Source organism: Strigops habroptila, chromosome 7 (genome assembly GCF_004027225.2).
Source record: "Strigops habroptila isolate Jane chromosome 7, bStrHab1.2.pri, whole genome shotgun sequence".
NCBI classification, from domain to species: Eukaryota; Metazoa; Chordata; class Aves; order Psittaciformes; family Psittacidae; genus Strigops; species Strigops habroptila.
In genome coordinates, this window is record NC_044283.2 from 45,888,643 (window position 1) to 45,905,921 (window position 17,279).

The window sequence follows — 17,279 nt, forward strand, 5'->3', positions numbered from 1 at the left end:
TTTAGGAGGCACAGCAGTAAATGGGTTATTGGACCCACTTATTCTTTGAACACTTGAAGCATGGAGGACATGAAGGCACTGAAACATTTTTCCATACCTGCTGAAGCATCAGGCCCTAACACTCAGGGTCTTCTTCCTGTCCTGCTCCTCCACCCCAGCTCTTGAGGAGAAAGCTCCTGAGAAGTTAAACAACTATGGGGAGAATAACAAAGGGAAAGGGGGTCTTTCCCTTTCCTGACAGTGAGCAATGAGATCTCTGAAGCATGGAACTAATTAAATACATAAAAATACCTGCACACTGGGAACAAGCCTCCTTCTGACCTTCTCTTGGGCACACCAACAAATCTAACATCTAATGCCCCTTAATTTCTAATACTCCTCTGCACCACATGATTTCTTCTATTAATTTCTCAAGTACCTTCTTAAAAACACTTCTTAAGTGTCTGGCCCCACTTGAGGGGCCTGTTGTTAAACCATCTAATAGGAAATAAATATAACTTTTCATTCTTAGCAGAACCTACTGGATATCTAAAGCATCTAGCTGAGTATTGCAGATAAAACTCTGACAAAATTCAGCAACTTACATTACAATTCTAGCTGAATTACAACATTTATATCACATAGGAGAACACTATTGGAAAGATTTTCTACTTGTCGTAAAGTAACAACCAAGATCTAAACCAGAAATAAGAAGAAAAAACACCATTCTTTCAGTCTAATTTGCTGAATTCACACAAAGCTACCTAGGAGTCACTTCCTTTTACAGTTCTCCTCTGTCTGACTCTTTCAGAGGAAGGAGATAAATTCTGTTCAAATACAGGAATATGTACTGAAAGTCAAATAAAGAGGGAAGGGGGAATAGTTTTAAGCTCCCAGAACTATGTCACCTTTTTTTTTTAAGATTAATTACATTTCAGCTTGTTGATATTCCTCAACCTCAAGAAGTATATTAATCAAATACAGTAACACAACACTGTTTTTACATGATTCCCTGCAAAAGCAGCCCAATTTAGGATTATATACTCAACAGCAAAATGATATATGTTTTGCCATTGGCTGGGTCTGAGGTTTGCAGCTGCACAGAGGAAACAGTGCTTTGACAGTATGACCTTGAAGTGGTAAAGCATGTGTGTTGAGGTTGATCTGTACGTGGACATTAACTAGCAATTTCCCAGGTTTCAGCCATCACTTTGATGTGAAGCACTCAAGCAATTCTGACGCTAATTTTGTCAAGTTTGTGGTATACATTTCTCTCAAGTACATACAAATGGGCCAGTGCAAGTATGTGAGCAGACAAGGAACTCTGCATCATTAAGCAGGGCTCCCAGGTCAGTCAATGAAGCTTCACATCTTTAATCATGTGAATGGACTTGAAGGTTGGAGCTGGAAAGGGAGAAAGCAGCACTTGCATGTTGGTCATATGGTGAGTATGGGGACATTGCAGAAGGTGCTGCTGGTAATTCTGTGCCTCTTAACATGTCTTCTTTGGAACACTAAGCCATGTTAGCAAATTCTATGGGTGCTGCACAGTGGAGTAACCTTTCTGCCTTGTTGGAACCCAGCAACCCATGTGCAGGAGCGGGCAGATGCCAGATGCACCAAGCAGGCAGCAAACCAGAAGGGAGAAGAGACAGTAGCATAGGACTACCAATATTCAGTTTGCAGGCGCTGCAATGGGAAAGCATGAGGCAGCTGCCAAGTGAAACTTAATTTGCATCAGGATATACTTTGAGTTCTCTGACACCACCACCAGCCCACCCCAGTGGAGTTATCTGCACACAGGAGGGTTCCAGGTCTTGCTAAAATGTTTATGGGACAAAAGGTACATTGTAAGGAACATCAGAGAAACAAGAATACCTTTATCACTACTTTCATTAAGAAGCACCTTACAAATAAGTGAAATTACTTGATGTGAAGGGAATGACTACACTGCGACCTGAATACCACATGTCAAATGAAGATTAAACCTTTGCACTCAGTGGTTTCCTATCCCTTGGCCTCAGGAAGGCTTTGGGATTCCTCTTTTACAGACCTTCATCTTGGAATCCCAGGCAGTAGAACTCTACAAAAAGTAAGTTCCATGTAAAAGCAGTGTTTACCTCCTCTGCTTCTGGTAACAATTTAAGAAATTCATGCAGCAGTTCAGAACTATAGGGCTCACTTCTTCCATGATAAATATCTTCAATGATGGATTCAGCAGACCTTGAAAAAACAATTGAGCATACATATTTCTAACACTTGCAGGGTGAATAGTTAAAAAGAACCAAAATCCCCTGCCAGGGCTACTCAAAGGAATTGTAACGAGGTTATGTAGCAGTGTCCACAGCAGGACTGTTCTAACACCACTTTCAATTATGCCATTACTGAAGGGCAACATTATCAGTGAATAAAGATAACACTGAAACTGCTAGCTCTTAAAAAAAAATTCCCCACCTCACCCCTTTCTATTAATTCTTTATAAAAAAAGGAAGCCAGTGAAAAGCAGCTCTCATACATTATTACATGAGGTATAAGGATTCCCCTTAACCATACGTGAAAACTCACTTCAACTGATCAAGAGCAGCAAACTCTAAATGTTTGGTGCTAAGTCATAATGGCATTTAAAACTGAACATGTTAGAAAACAAATTATGAAATGTAGTTACGTACGACAAACCTGTGTAGAACTCTAAACTCCACAAGGAACAGAGCACAATATACAATAAATTTGATGAGAACTACATCTATAATGAGAACATGAGAACTACTACTGTAATTTCATACATCCATAGCTTGCACTAGCTGCATGGAAAAAACAAATCTTACTTTTTGAACTGTTTGAGAAATATCCCAATGTTCATACTTCTTTTTGCATCCAAAATGGAAACCTGGGAGAGAAAGCAAGAGAGATTAATGTACCAATACCTAAGAAAATAGCATATAATGCAGGTATCATTTCTTAAAGTGTTACAGCTAATTGTTCACAGTTGCCACCAAATCACAGGCCAAATGAATACAGAGAGTCACTTTTTATCAACAATCATATATTACAGAACTAGCTTTTACCAGGGAAATACACAGCACGCCCACAACAGCCTTTTCCAAGTGAAGCACAAAAACCATAGCAACATTTATAGAAGGAAAGAATCAAGATCAGTTTTATTTCATTACAAAGTAAAAACATTCTTCTTGCTTATTTCGTAATGCTGCATCTGCAAAATGTTGCTTGTCAAGTAATACATTGTACTGCATTTGAAGGCCACATGGTTAGTGAGCACCACACTTCAAATCCCACTTATTTCAGAGGGTTTGTAACAGATGTGGATGGGCATTCTAAGCAGAGGTCAGTATGCAGTACTGATTTCATACACGCAAACTAACAGCCACGCTGATCCATGGAAAGGTAAGTTGATCTTGAATCAAAACCTGAGACAGGTAATGCTCAAATCCACTTGCTTGCAAACAGAAACCCATAATAAAATAAGTCTCCCCACACTTTATAAAGTTGATTTGCTATATCATCTTATGTGTACAATTCTGGAGATTAAGAGACAAAAAAAACCCCATGACATTAAATAATGACAATTAGTTTTTGAAAAAATTTAATACTTTTTATACTAGTTTTCCTTACTGTTTTCCAGCATACAAGTTCAAACCTGAGATGCTTGCCCTGTTTTAGTGAATCACATCCTAAAGGTTACAATTTTACCACATCTATTTCGGTGGTAACAGCTACAAAAGTCATGAGATTTACAAGGACAAGAGAATTGTTTCACGTTAACAGTGCCACCCGACTGCTACAATAAAACAACTTGGTACACACAGATGTTCAAGACTGCTGTTGGACTTGTGATGTTTGAGGTTTTGACAGCTGGAAAGGTGTCTTGACCTCTGTGAGAGGACACAAATTAGAAATACATATATAAACACAAAGTTAGCATTGTCACAGAATTGAATTAGCCTGCAGTCAGCTGGTGACAGTGCTTAATGTGTTATCCTCAACATGCACCCAGGGGACAGCCTCCGCAGCTACTGAAAAGGGTGAATCAAATTCAAAAGTTATCTGAAATTTTGGAATTTCCTCTCTTCTGAAACCAGCAAAGGCTAGAAAACACAGGATATATCTATCAGCATATTAGTTTTAATTAGATGACTGCTAGCCTGAAGCCCTTCAGTTTTAGCATACACCAAGATAAGAGGACAGATTGTGGTTTATTCTCCTGTTATCTTAGGAGTTGAGAGGCCCCCCACAGATCATTAAGGAAAAGCCCCTTAACACAGGACAGGTTCAACTATCTCTCCTCCTGCAGTATCTAATCTTTTTCAAATGTTTTACTGCAGGGACCTCTCACTGACCTCTCAAACTGCAGCTCCAGTCTCCAACTGCTCTGGTCACTCCTGATTCTCTGATCTCTCTGCACTATAAGCTTTGCCATCATGATTTGGCTTTTGGTTTGTTGGTTTTTTTAAAGCATATTCAACCTTCTCTATATATTATTTTCAGACAGTCAGTAACTGTTACAATAAGACTAATCATCAGTTGGGTAATCCTTCAGTTTCCATGGCACAACTCAGATTTACAGTACAACCTCAAACAAAACTGGAGAATTTTTCTAACATCTTCCCTTGAAGAAAAACAACAGATGGCAACATATACAGCTGCGGTTCCCTTATCAGTACAACATAAAAATGTCATAGCTGTTCTTAAGTACAAGGACCTTATACACACTTTTTGCTCTGTATATGACTGTACTCTATTTTTTCCTCTGATTTCTTGTTCAAGCACACAATCAAAACACATGGCTCGGTTTTTGGTCACTCTCTGCTTGATGTCCACTTCAAGATTATCAGAAGTGTTTGAAAAAGCTGTCACTACTTAGCTACCTTCAAGGAGTGTCTAGATAAGAGCGTGAGGAGGAGAAAAGGGGAACCTGGCAGATACTCCATAACTACAAGTTCCTACTTCTTGCACACAAATACAGTATCTTCCATCTCACATTCAGTTGCATATTGGATTCATAATCTTGGCCTTAACATCTGTTTGTAATGCCTACTCTTCTTCTCCACCGAGCTTTCACTTGATTTTGTCCTTGCAGAAAGCTGTCTGCATATGACTTCCTACCAAACTGTTGCTTTTTACCCTTTAAAGATTACCCCAGCTTTTTATAAATTCTGCTCAGTTTGCTCCTATCTTCTATTCATGCACACCTGCAGCACTGGTGCCCACACATCACGTTCCAAATCTCTGTTTGCCACCTAAGGAGATTTTTAAAGTGCTGCCCACCAATAACACCCTTGCATTTCTTGACTCAAAAAGTTACACTGGACTGTAATTAAAGACAGAGAACAGACTTTCCTAGTCTCACTGAATCTGCTTCTCATCACCACAGTATTCAACTCAGCGTATTTCTGAAATCTGCAGCAGGCACAGATCATGTGGGGTAATAAGAGCATCAGTTGGACCAGTGTTAATCTGCCACTAAAATATTCACTGTTGTAGATGTATTTAGGGAAGGGGAAATTCGGCTTGAGTACCATGGTGAAGTTGTGGTGATGGTAAGAGGAGAGCTACTCCTGAACTCTGACACAAACTTGCAATCAACATGAAAGATCAAGGAGTGTCTTGGGAGACACATGAAGCCCCACATCAATATTGACTTTGTGGTGACTGCAGAAATGCAACAGGAGTTTCTTGCCATGAGATTGTCAATGAGGAACAGGAACATGACAAAGTGGATTTATGACAGCTTTGTGAAAGCAAAACGTTACGTGTTTTCTTTGGATAAGAACAATGGGGTTTCACATGGTGGGATACAGTTTAAAAATTACAGCAAGCATGGAACAGCCTGGTGGCACAGGCTCACTGCTGGAGGTTAGGAAGGCTATAAACACCTTCCTGCTTCAGCTTCCACTTCACTTACAACACAATCTCACTGCTGAGTTTAACATTTTGGCCTCTATTCTCCAAGCTACACACGCTGCCTGGAGTGGTTGAGGAAAGGTGCACTTCCACAGCATGGCAGAGTGAACCTAGCAGCTTACTACAGGGCTACCCTGCTTCATGTCATCCTCCGCTGACACGTTCCTAGCCTGCTCTTCCCCTTAGGCAGGTACTGGTACCCATCTCATTGGTTTTTTGCTGTGTTAGTCCTTTGCTGGATTAACAGGTTGACTCAGTTCTCAAGACAGTGCAATGAGCATCAGGGCCAGCACAGGTTAAATAGAGAGAGGGCATGGCTAGGAGAGGATAGAAGAGACATCCTATTCGCCCCTTCCATCTTCATTCTCTCTCCTCCTGTCACTAGCTCCTTGCACAGGCTCTGGAATTCGCTGCACCCTTTCCCAAGCCATCAAAACTCACTAAAACACCAGGAAACTACTCCAATAGAAAGCAAACAAAACACCCCAACAGCATTCTGCTGAGCTACTTACTTAAACCTGTTTACAGAGGGTCCAATGTCTGCCAGAGCCAGCACACAGATGGGGGAGAGGTGAGGGACAGGAGCAGAAGGATAGCTCAAAGGAGAAAGCAAGACCAGCTCCCTTTACTGGCAACAAGCTATTCTGCCCACTCTGCTGCCAGGCAAGGTATAGCCTAGGTGAGCATATGTTGTGCTGTACTGTGACACCACTAAAGGATGGGGAAAGTAAATTCGTGCATAAACTTAACTCTACAACACCCCTTATTTTTCAGAGGCTCAAATTACATGAAACCATAGGGCAAATTAAGCCTTTAGTCAAGGAAACATGTTAATTAATCTCCTAAGGGTTTGGCAAGGGGTTGCTTACAAAAAGGAAAGCATTTGCTGTAGAAGCTTGACTCAGGTCTCCAAAGGGACTTCTGTTATAATGATGATGTTTAGTGCAACTAACCTGAGCTGGGCATCTAAATTCCCTGTATACATCAAAGGGACATGCAGTACTGTAAGCTCTTACATGAAGAGAGAGCTTTTTCCAAAACTGTTCATGATTTCCTAATCAACAGCAGTGTCTGGAGAAGGTACTAAACCCCTATCTCTACCACAGTCTCTAGGGGAATGCCCTCAACGCTGGCTAAAAGGTGACTCTTCACCACTTCCACTGAAGAAGAACCCTGCTGAGCCAAAAGAGCAGACTCTCCAGCCACACACTTCTGGACACGTGCTGGTTTTTTCACATCTGGATCTAAGTGATACTTGAATTTATGCACTTGAAGTTATCTTGAAAATCTGTTGTTAACATACTGCACCAACTAGACCAGTTCCACTATTTAAACTCCAAATAACATTTTTCACTGCTAGACCACAAAGCACTTTCTAAAGCCAATTGTGTTTTACACAAAAGGAATAGAGATACTGACACACAAAGTGTCTTGTCCAGCTTCCCCTGGATGAGGGGGAAGCCAGGGCAATGACACAGCCAGGAACAGAACTGCAGCTTCCTCAGCCCCATGCTGACATGCTCTTCACAAGGTCACACAGATGCTGCGTACCTCAGCCTGCCCCAAACTCCTTTCAACCTCCATAGGTACAGTGAGCTGAGGATAACCATCATACATTAAAGTAAGTGAGTGGCAGCTGACAGCACTGATGACGGAAATCACAAGCATTGCTTATGCTTCAAATGTCCATCCTCCTGCTGAATGACACCTGCAGTAACGTCAAGCATATGAGCTGTTGCGTATTTGTGCTTTCACACTTCCAATAACACATAGCTCTTCAGGATTATCTCCTTCCTACCTTGCTAAGCAGCTAGTACTGCAAGGACCATTAACACACACAGAAATTGCTCACCGCTGCCTGACACGCTGCTGTGGCATGCTCTACACAGCTTAGCAACGGAGCTGAACATTTTGTCACTTAAGTAGCGTAACTCAGAAGGAAGTCCTGTTGCCTCACTGCCTGCCATGTGCTATGGAACCGTGTGAGCCCTGAGCCAGGGTGGACAGGCAGTAAGCAGTGGAGATGCCCTGGACCACCGCATCGGCTCCAGGCAGATGCACAAAAACATTAACTTGTAGCAAGACAGGTTTTTGTTTCCAAGGCACTGTATCTTGGAGAAACCCTTGTTTGCAGACCTGTAATTGTAATCTCCCAACACCGCTCTTAACCTCACCAGGATGCCGAGTTTCAAGCTACACATGAAAATGTATGAGTTCTGGAGCATGCTGGGGTTTGCTCTGCTACTGTACACTGGGGGCAGTTTATGAAACTTGTCATCATTTTTACTATAACCAGATCTTCACCACACGCCAGTCCTGAAAGGGGGAGCTTCTAAGGAAACACACAGGGCTGGAGTTGTGTACATTTGTATGCAGCACAGGAAGTCCACTCACTGCAACCCTGATTTGAAGATGAGCATAGCCTGAAAAGAGCGCAGAGGTTAATGACTACCTCTGACGATGGCCCCAATTACTCCTTCCCGATGTCAGGGTTTCAGAGTCTGCAATACACACACCTGTTTTAAACCCCTTATTTTAGTCTATGTACAACACGCACACTATCAGTACATTGGTTTCTCACCTTGTCCCTAATGATCTTTCTTCGACACCATCTCCCGAGTCCTGCGAGACACCACCAACTTCAAGCTCCTATTTTCTTAGTAAAAACTGATGCATCATTACAACTCTTAACCCTGTGCCCTCTGTATTTTGTTTACAAGCTGACATGTATGTAGACGCACACCGGTGATTAAATCTACATTTCAACCCTCCAATTACTCCACAGAATGATCACTTGAGACAATTCAATTCAGGCTTCACAAAGAGGCTGTCTATAAATCAGGATCTAAGAACTAGAAAAGCTACTTATCAGTTCACTGGGGAGTGTTTGAACCTGCAAGTGCTTGGTATAGACCTTCTTGCCTCCGGAACAGAACGCAGTAACAACCTTCAGACCTTCCTGGAAGGTTATTTTAGTGTTCAGAAAAGCAGGGTAGATGAAATAAAGTTTTCATTAGCAGGAAAGCAACATTCATGAAAATTGAAACTTTAAAATTATGTCAATTAAGTAATAAATTCCCTTAGCCACTATATTATACTTTATTTCCAAGCTGTCACACTGGTACTTCCCTTCCTTGATGCCTCTAGGACATCATGGGTATATACAGCATTAACCCTTGCAATAGGATTCTCTTCCCTCTTGCCGGCTTCATGTTTGCACAGAACATTTTGTCTGCATAACAGACACAGTGGAAGAGCTGAAAGGTTACAATGCACTCATGCTTCCACTGAAAACTCAAGAGCTATCCAACGTGAGTTAACACAGATGCCTTCGGTTCCCTCCACTTATTTACATTAACAGGTGATCAAATCACAGCACTTACAAGTTAAAATAAAACACTGTTAGCTCCTTCAACAACAAATCTGTGCCACTAAGCACAAAGAGGTTCCCCGCTCCTTCAAATCAACACAAATTCGCCATACAGATGAAACATGACAGAGAGGAGAAGGCAGAGGTGAGTCAATTCACACCAGCTCCCACAGCATGATGTAAAAGAGAGGTTCGACTTCAGTTCTTACCTCCTCTTTAGTCTCTTTAAATGAAGACTTTAAAGACCGACTTCGTAGGTCCTGGGGCTTGATTTCTTCCTGCTGCCCAAAAAGCTCCTCAATTGTCTTTGTGTCGATCTGATACTGCGGTCTTGCAGCAATCGTCCAGATATTGGTTTTGCCACGGACTTGCTCCTCAGGGATGGTTTTCCAGAAAAAGCTCCGCATTCGTTTCTTTTTGCCATGGCTGTCATGCCCGTTCATCAGCTGTGGAGGCAGAGGTACGTTTGGCCCAGGCAGTGGAGGTGGTGGTGGTGGTGGTGGCGGCATCCCCGGGGGGAGTGGAGGGGCTGGGGGTGCCCCTGCGAGGGGACATGGTGAAGGGGGCAGCGGTGCTGCAGGCTGAGAAAGCTGAGGTGCTGTTGTCGTATCCTCGTTCATTAATCCCATTGCAACTGGAATAGCCCCATTTTCTTTATCATTGACCAAGGAGAGACAATTCATAACATGCATTTTATGGCCTCTCCAAAGAGGAGAGTGTTACTTCCTTGGATCAGTTTGAAACATTGAATAGTGAGTGCAGCAGCAACCGATCTCACGCGCTCTCAAACTCTAGTCTGCCAGCAGCAGCAACACAAGAGGGGACTGTGCCATCTTCGCAACCTACAACAAAGGACAATAGGAAACTCAGATCAGAGAGACTGGATCTTGTCCCTTGTGCTGAAAAGATGCTAAAATTAAGGTATAAGTTACCAAGTTTTTAATCCGGAAGGGAAATTTAGTGAATCAAAAGTCTTTGCCAGGGCAATTGTATAAAATTTACCCACACTAAGATTTCAAACAGCTTTGGGTAGCTAGATTTCAAAAACACATATAAAAATAAAAATACCTCTTAAATTACCCACAGTAGATACTGAAATCACCTCTTAATCTCAGTTCAGTACAATTTTGTAATAAAATATAACAATTTTGTAATAAAATATAACTCAAAACCATATATTAAACCAAACAAATATCATTTCACTCCCAATTTTACACACACTGATTACACACAGTTAAAAAATATAAGTACTAGCTAGGGTACTGGATTAACTGGATCAAACAGACCCTGTTTGAATTCTTTTAATTCATGGCTTAAATCCAAGCTGCATCAAAATAATGAACAATATGTTGATGATTTAACAATCTAGCCCTATGTACTGCTTTTCTGCCTTTGTATTTTTCCCACAATGGCCAATAAGGGAAAACCACTGAGCAGTCCCTAAACTCTTTATGTTCACTGAGAATAAACTTACAGTATTTGCATTTTACCATTACTGGTCTAGTTACACTAGTCCCAAAATGCACCCAGAAAGACCACAGTTGAAGCTGCTCCTTATAATTTACTTCAGTATCCAGATTAACACAGCCAGTTCAGTAAGTGGAAGAGAGAGAAAGGACAGAGGAGCTGACAGAACAGTAACCTACACATCCTAAGCGCTGTGCTCATACAATGTTTTAAGTATTTAGGAAAGCTTTTACAACTACATTACCTCATGAAGCAGCTTAACAGGAATCAAAACAGTTTTGAGACATTTTTATTATACTGTCACCTCCTAAATGAAGATGCTGTTATTGACAGTAAACCTTCAAGTAAGAGTATGACTTCAGCAAAACCCCCAGTTTTGGTAAGACCAATCTATTAGAAGAGATATCTTCTAATATCAAGGTGTTTCAAATACAGATCAATGAAGAATCCCACAGTTTTATGGAAATTTGTAAGTTATCTCAAAAAAAAAATTGGGAATTCATAAAAAAAGATCAAAGATACCACAGAACAGAAATTTAGATAAAGACAGGCAGCCCCTCAGCAAAAACCAGTTGCAGGGAAGCTGAAGGAATGCACAAGAACAGTATCAAATCAGAAATTTGGCACTGATTTGATTGTCTGTCTCTTCAGCAGGGTTCACATAGAGCTAATAGCAACCCAGATCAATTTGACACTGTATAATAGTAATGAAAAACCTTCGCTATTTTTGCCAGAGATCCATCATTAGCGTGTACATGAACAAATAGACCCAAGTCACAGAAACAAGCCTCAGGGCAAATTCTCTCTTGGTCTGCAGGGACTCAGCCACTCACAGCTTCACTGAAGTCAAAGGAAACTGACACAGAATGATCCACTGTTACCTTTTCTTCTCAAAAGCTTGCATAGGTAGCAACAAACTTCTTTTTCCTGCTTCAGATTTTCTAACGTTGTACCCTACACTATCAAGGTATTCGCAAGAACAGAAAACATATAAACCTGTATGAGGTGTAAGTCATGGGAATGATGGAAAATATTTTAATGGCAGGGTAAGAAGGGGAAGAGCTACAAAGAAAGTAGATTGGGACAGAGAGTTTCCAATTTAAGTCAGCATTAATACCCAGCTGCTATTACAGAGCTCTGTATGTTCATGCCTCTCCTCCTAGGTTCATGATCATAGAAGCAGAGAGGCATAAAAAAGCAGGTGCAAGGTGGTGGAAAGACATTAACCACTCAAAGCAATTAAGTGTTGCATTAATTTAAAGAAATACTCAACTAGGAAAAAATATTTCCCTCCCTACCACTTATTTAAAAATGAAAAATGTACTAGCTGGTTTTCCACCATCACAAAGCAGCATTCAACAGTTATTATATTCCAACTTGGGTTCCCACAGATTTAAAGAAAGAAGGAAAATAGAGACAGAGAGACCGACCATGCCCCTGGGGCAATGTGCAAGAACCTCATTTTGAAACTTCCAATAAATTTAGATGCTTTAAGAAAAATGGGATCAAATCCTAGTGGAACAAAGTTGCAGACGATGAATCATCAGAGTCCCAGTGCTAACACAAAAGAGTGGAAAACGACTGATCTCAGACCGGAGCACTTCTGAGTTAGACGAGGGACACTCCTAGTGAAAGGAGTGGAGAACGCAAGGGGAAGAAAACATCCCAACCTAGATGTAAAGATAGATACATAGATAGATAGAACAGGAAAAACTGTTTTCAAGCCAACAAGCCCTGTACTGCTTTGGATGAGGTAACCGTCACCCAGAACCAGGAAAGGGGAAGAATCAGCATTTGGAAGGCAGGCTTGAAAGGAAAGGCACAGCATAAAGGCTGCGCATTCAGCTTTGTCTTCTGACAGGTAAGCACGATGCAGGTGACAGAGGTCAGCGGCTTGTAAGAGGACGGCGGGCTCCAGTTACCAAGAGACGGGTCAAAATTCCCTGCTCCTGCTGCCTCCCGGAGGAGCAGCTCCAAGACGTTCCCAGTGCCCCCGCCATTACTGTGGGTGGGAGAGGAGAGAAGCTGGCAGCTGGGACAGGCACTGGGCCGCTTGTTGGTATCAGCAGGTGCCTCCGAGCAGGAAGTACGGCAAGAGGAGGTGGGGAGCAACGCAGCCGTTCCAACTGTGAAATACAGATTACCGAGACACGCCGGGAATGGGATGCGTAATAAAAGCCAAGGAAAATTTTAACTCCTAAGGAGCCTCTCCGCACTTTTCAAAGGATTAAAGGAGAAAATAAAGAACAAACACTTAAGATGTCTCAATTGCACTTCATTATTGCATGTTTGTTATCCAAAGTGCGAGAGCTCTAAAGTAACATCTTCGCTGCACATTTTAATTGCGTCCATATTCGGCATGAAAGAAATATCTTATTTCTTTGTCTCATTCATTGTCTTCGTCAACCTAATCATACTTGGAAATGTATTTCAAAGTTAGAGGATGGGGACAACTTTCTCCCCTGGTAAGAAGACAAACACTTTAAAATAATTTGTTTCTTGCAAAAATGGCTGTTGCCACCAAGACGGACATATATTAAATTTGCATACTCAAATGCGCAGGTGAAACGCGCAATGCGCTGCGCTGAAGGGCATTTCATAATTCATGCTGCAAGATATTACTGCCTTTCACTTACACCTTATGTTCTCTGCTGCCCACGTTTCTGTGCCAGGCACCCTCTAAATTCTCATGAGAACAACGCCGATTTTGACACCAAAGCCCGACCACAATATTTGGATGTCTGTATCTCAACAGCAGCTGTACAAAAAGGTAAACTGCAGCTACAGAAACTGCTAACACCGCCTCACACAACTACTTGCTCACCTTGCCAAAACGTGTGGGTTTCAAAAAAGACACAACTCGCGCTATCGCAGCAACTCAGTGCTTAACCACTTAATTCATCCAACAAACCCCTCATGTGGCGCAAGGTCCCAAGCTGGGAAGGGAACCCCCGGCAGGTTCACCACACGAGCCACATGGGCAGAGGCCCCTGCTCCAGGCCAGCACCGTGCGGGTTCGGTCAGTGGGCTCGGTTCCTTTCCCCTTTCCCCTTCCCTGCTGTAGAGAAAGGGACGCCAGGGCACAGCCCTCACCTTACTGTCCTGTTCTCCGTCCGGAGCGGGTGCGCGGCCGGGGTGCGCACGGAAGGCGGGCAGCGCGCCTGGGTGCCCAAGGAGACCTTCGCTTCGTAGCTCCCTTCAAGCGGCGCCGCGGGCAGCTCGGCCGGACCCGGGGTACAACCGCGGCCGTCTCACCTCAGGATCCCGCCCGCCGTCGGATCCCGGGCATGGGGAGGCGCCCCGCCCCACCGCCCGGGCCCCGCCCCGCCCGCAGGGGGCGCCATCGGGCGCGCCGCTCCCCGGCGGGAGCTGCCGGACACCCCGTCGCAGGAGGCGGCCGGGCGAGGGTGAGAGAGGGTCGCGCTCGCCCCGGCAGCAGCGGCCTCGCCGGACTGAGCCGGGGGTCCCCGCCGGCGTCACGCCCGTTATGCGAGAGGAGCGCCGGCGGCTCCCGCCCGTTGACAAGGGGGCTGGTGGAGCGGTGTCCGGGGAGCACCGGACGCCGCGGTCCAGCGGGGCGGGTGGGGGAGCGCGTTTCCCAGGAGCGCTCTCCCCGCTCCGCCGCCTCGGGAAGGCGCAGAAGGACCGGCGCAGGCGGCAGGGACCCCGCTGCGCTCCCCGGCCGCGCCCCCCCACCGGCAGCGCGAAGCCCCCACCCGGCCAGGAAGAGATCCGTGCCCAGACCAGCGCCCTCCCCCCCGCGCCCCTCCCGCCGCCGCCGCTCACCTCCGCGCCCGCGGGAGCACGCGGTGTCGCGCGCAGCAGAGCCCGGTGCCGCCGCCGCCTCCTCCCATCGCGCCGCGGCCGCGCCGCCGGGGCTGTCGGGGGCGGGGCAGCGCGCAGGCGCGGCGCGGGCGCGGCAGGTGGCAGCGGCGGTGGCATCGGGAGCGTCCGCACGGACAGCGGCGCCCCGCGTCCCGCCGAGCCGGGATCCCTGCGCGGCAGGAGGGCGGCCCTGCGCCGGGGCTGCCGGCGGTGTGCGGGGCGGCTGCGGGGGGCTTGGCCTGAGCGCGCTGCCGGTAAAGTGGCTGAGAGGTGTATAACTACATATATATATATCACATATGTGTATTTATAGATGCTATCACCAAAATCAATCACAGCAACTACTTCTGTAGGAAGAGCAGTGGTATCAACCACACTGTCAGTTAGGAGAGGGTTCCCTTCCATGCCTGAAGCCTTTTACCGTCTGCCCTCACGCCCCAGGCAAGCACCCTCTTTTCCACCCCTTTCCTGCACCCAGGCGCTGCCCACTGGCTCAGCACTGCAGGTGGCAAGCCAGGCACACCAGCACATCGTGGGAGCCCCACGCATCAACAGCAAGCTCAAAGGTCATCTCCAATGCAGGCAGCGTGAGAGAACTTAAGTCAGATGTAAGAGGTCATCACACCCTGGGTTATGTGGCACTAGGATTGTGGCACTGAAAGCCGAAGTGCCATCCACAGATGATACTGCAAACAAATACATTGTTCTAAAATATTTTTGCCGAGAGATTGAGTCACATTTCAAAAATAAAACCATTTTTCCAAAAGAGTGAAGGTGAAGGACTTCATTCAAGTAAATAAGTAGTCACAGCTGTAAAGAACACACAGCCCACACACCCCAACACTGCTTCTTACAAGCGGCAGATTCCAAGGCAGAATCAGAAATGCCTTCTTTCCTGAGGAAGGACGGAGAAAGAAAAGCCTCACCTCCAGCCTTGCACAATCACCAACCAGAGCTGCTGAGCTGAGCACATGAGAGAGAAAATAACACCTTGGCATGGCCAGGGCTAGGAGGGCAGGAGCAGGAGGACAAACGTGTGTCTCACCTGATGTGGAGAGCCTAACCTGTGCTGCTGCTGCTGCCTCCGCCCAGTGGTCCAGCAGCTGGACCGGGGGAAGAGTGGGAGGGCAGGCGGCCCCCTCTGGCCCCCGACCCGGAGCCCAGGCCCTGTGGTCCCTGAGGTGACACCATTCCAGCTTACAGTTCTCTGCAGCCAGGGATCTGACCTGCTGGTCTGGCAAGACAGCCTGCTTGAGTCACTAAATTTAAAAGAAAAAAATGCATTAGAACAAAAGGAAAAATTACAGAACGCGATGTCAGAACCTGCTCATTTCAGCTCCAAGTTCACTGAGTGAACACAGCTCAGCTGCAGTGAACAGGAGCTCCTGTCACGCCACACATCCTTGCTTGGCACGGCTAGCGGCAGCTGGGGAGGGCACCCTCAGCACAGAGCCAGCGTGGACATTCCTCGAGAGTGTCAGGTCACCCTGGAGGTCACCCGCGAGGAAGCGCGCTGCCGCTTGGACTGTGGCTGCTTGTGTTGGAACCAAAGAGGCTTGTTTTCATTGCTGCCAGTCATGAGCACAAATGTTCGCTCCATAAGACGGAAAGAGCAAGCCAAACAGGAGACTTGCATAATGGCATTGTATTGAAAATCCCCAAAACCGAACAGGGCAGCAGAGGAACTTGGAGCCAGCCCGGATATGAAGTTAAACTCTTAACTTTCCCTCACCTTGTGGGTTGGGTTTTTTTTTTTCCAGCAGAAGTTTCCGAAACACAATGTTAAATTAATTTTATGCTTTTATCCTATTCGTCCTCCCACCCCCCAAAAATGTGAACACTCAGCAGGCAAAGATTTTGCCCACATGGCTAAAATTAATCCAAATTACAAACAACTGAAAACAGGTCTTTACAGTAGGAAGTATTAAGCAACGTTAATAACAGGTAGATTGAGCAGCCCCACCTATAACAAGCAACAAATGCACCTCCCTAGAACAGATAGCATTTACATGAGTTGGTATACTACAGAAACAAATCCTATCGTTAGTATTTTAAGATTTCTAGTTAATTAAATGCTCAGGACAGTTTCAAGATTATTACTTTTTTAAATTAATTTTCTTATGAGAGAAAAAAAAAAAAAGCTTTTTGTAAACTCTGCTTTTCTTTAGAGCACAAAGAGCTTCCAATGCTTTAGGCTGAACATGGCTTTAATGACTGAACAGATCTAATAGGAACAAAGCAACATATACCACCTGAACAAAAGGTGTCGTCATCTTCATTACAAGCCCTCATCTCCACAGTGTTTGGACAAAGGCAGGAGAGAAAGTTAATTGTGGCACTCCAGTCACATTACAACCAAGATGGTTTCAAAATTTGGTTTCAAAATTAAGCATTGTGGTAGTTAACCTCTCGAAACACAACCCTGCAATTAATTACCACTATCACATAAAACTAGCATGATGCATACACATATGTAAGAAAGGCAAATCAAGACTGAACAGGCAACACTAAGTTTTAGCATTGTTTAACTTTCAAGTGCTTGAATTTACAGCCTTCAGTAGCCTTTAAAAGGCAGCAAGATGTATAATTATTTAATTAGCCCAGTAGGACATACCATTTACTGGGAACACACTGCTGATAGTTGAACTGTTCCAGACTGAACCAATGGATTTATCCTGGCATGAACAGTAATAACAGGGCAAACCCAAACTAAAAATTT

The 17,279-nt window shown here is 44.6% G+C and overlaps 1 protein-coding gene across 1 annotated transcript in view; it reads right to left on the bottom strand.

The window, feature by feature from the left end:
* The window catches only part of FHDC1 (FH2 domain containing 1), a 37,079-nt gene extending 22,452 nt beyond the window's left edge, over window positions 1–14,627 (bottom strand). The window contains exons 1-4 of the mRNA XM_030492901.1: window positions 14,522–14,627; window positions 9,478–10,110; window positions 2,805–2,866; window positions 2,100–2,202 (exon numbers count right to left, since the gene is read on the bottom strand). Coding sequence (XP_030348761.1) covers window positions 2,100–2,202; window positions 2,805–2,866; window positions 9,478–9,960 — 648 coding nt within the window. The 5' untranslated portion in view covers window positions 9,961–10,110; window positions 14,522–14,627. The remainder of the gene's footprint in view (window positions 1–2,099; window positions 2,203–2,804; window positions 2,867–9,477; window positions 10,111–14,521) is intronic.
* Between the last annotated feature and the right edge of the window lie 2,652 nt (window positions 14,628–17,279).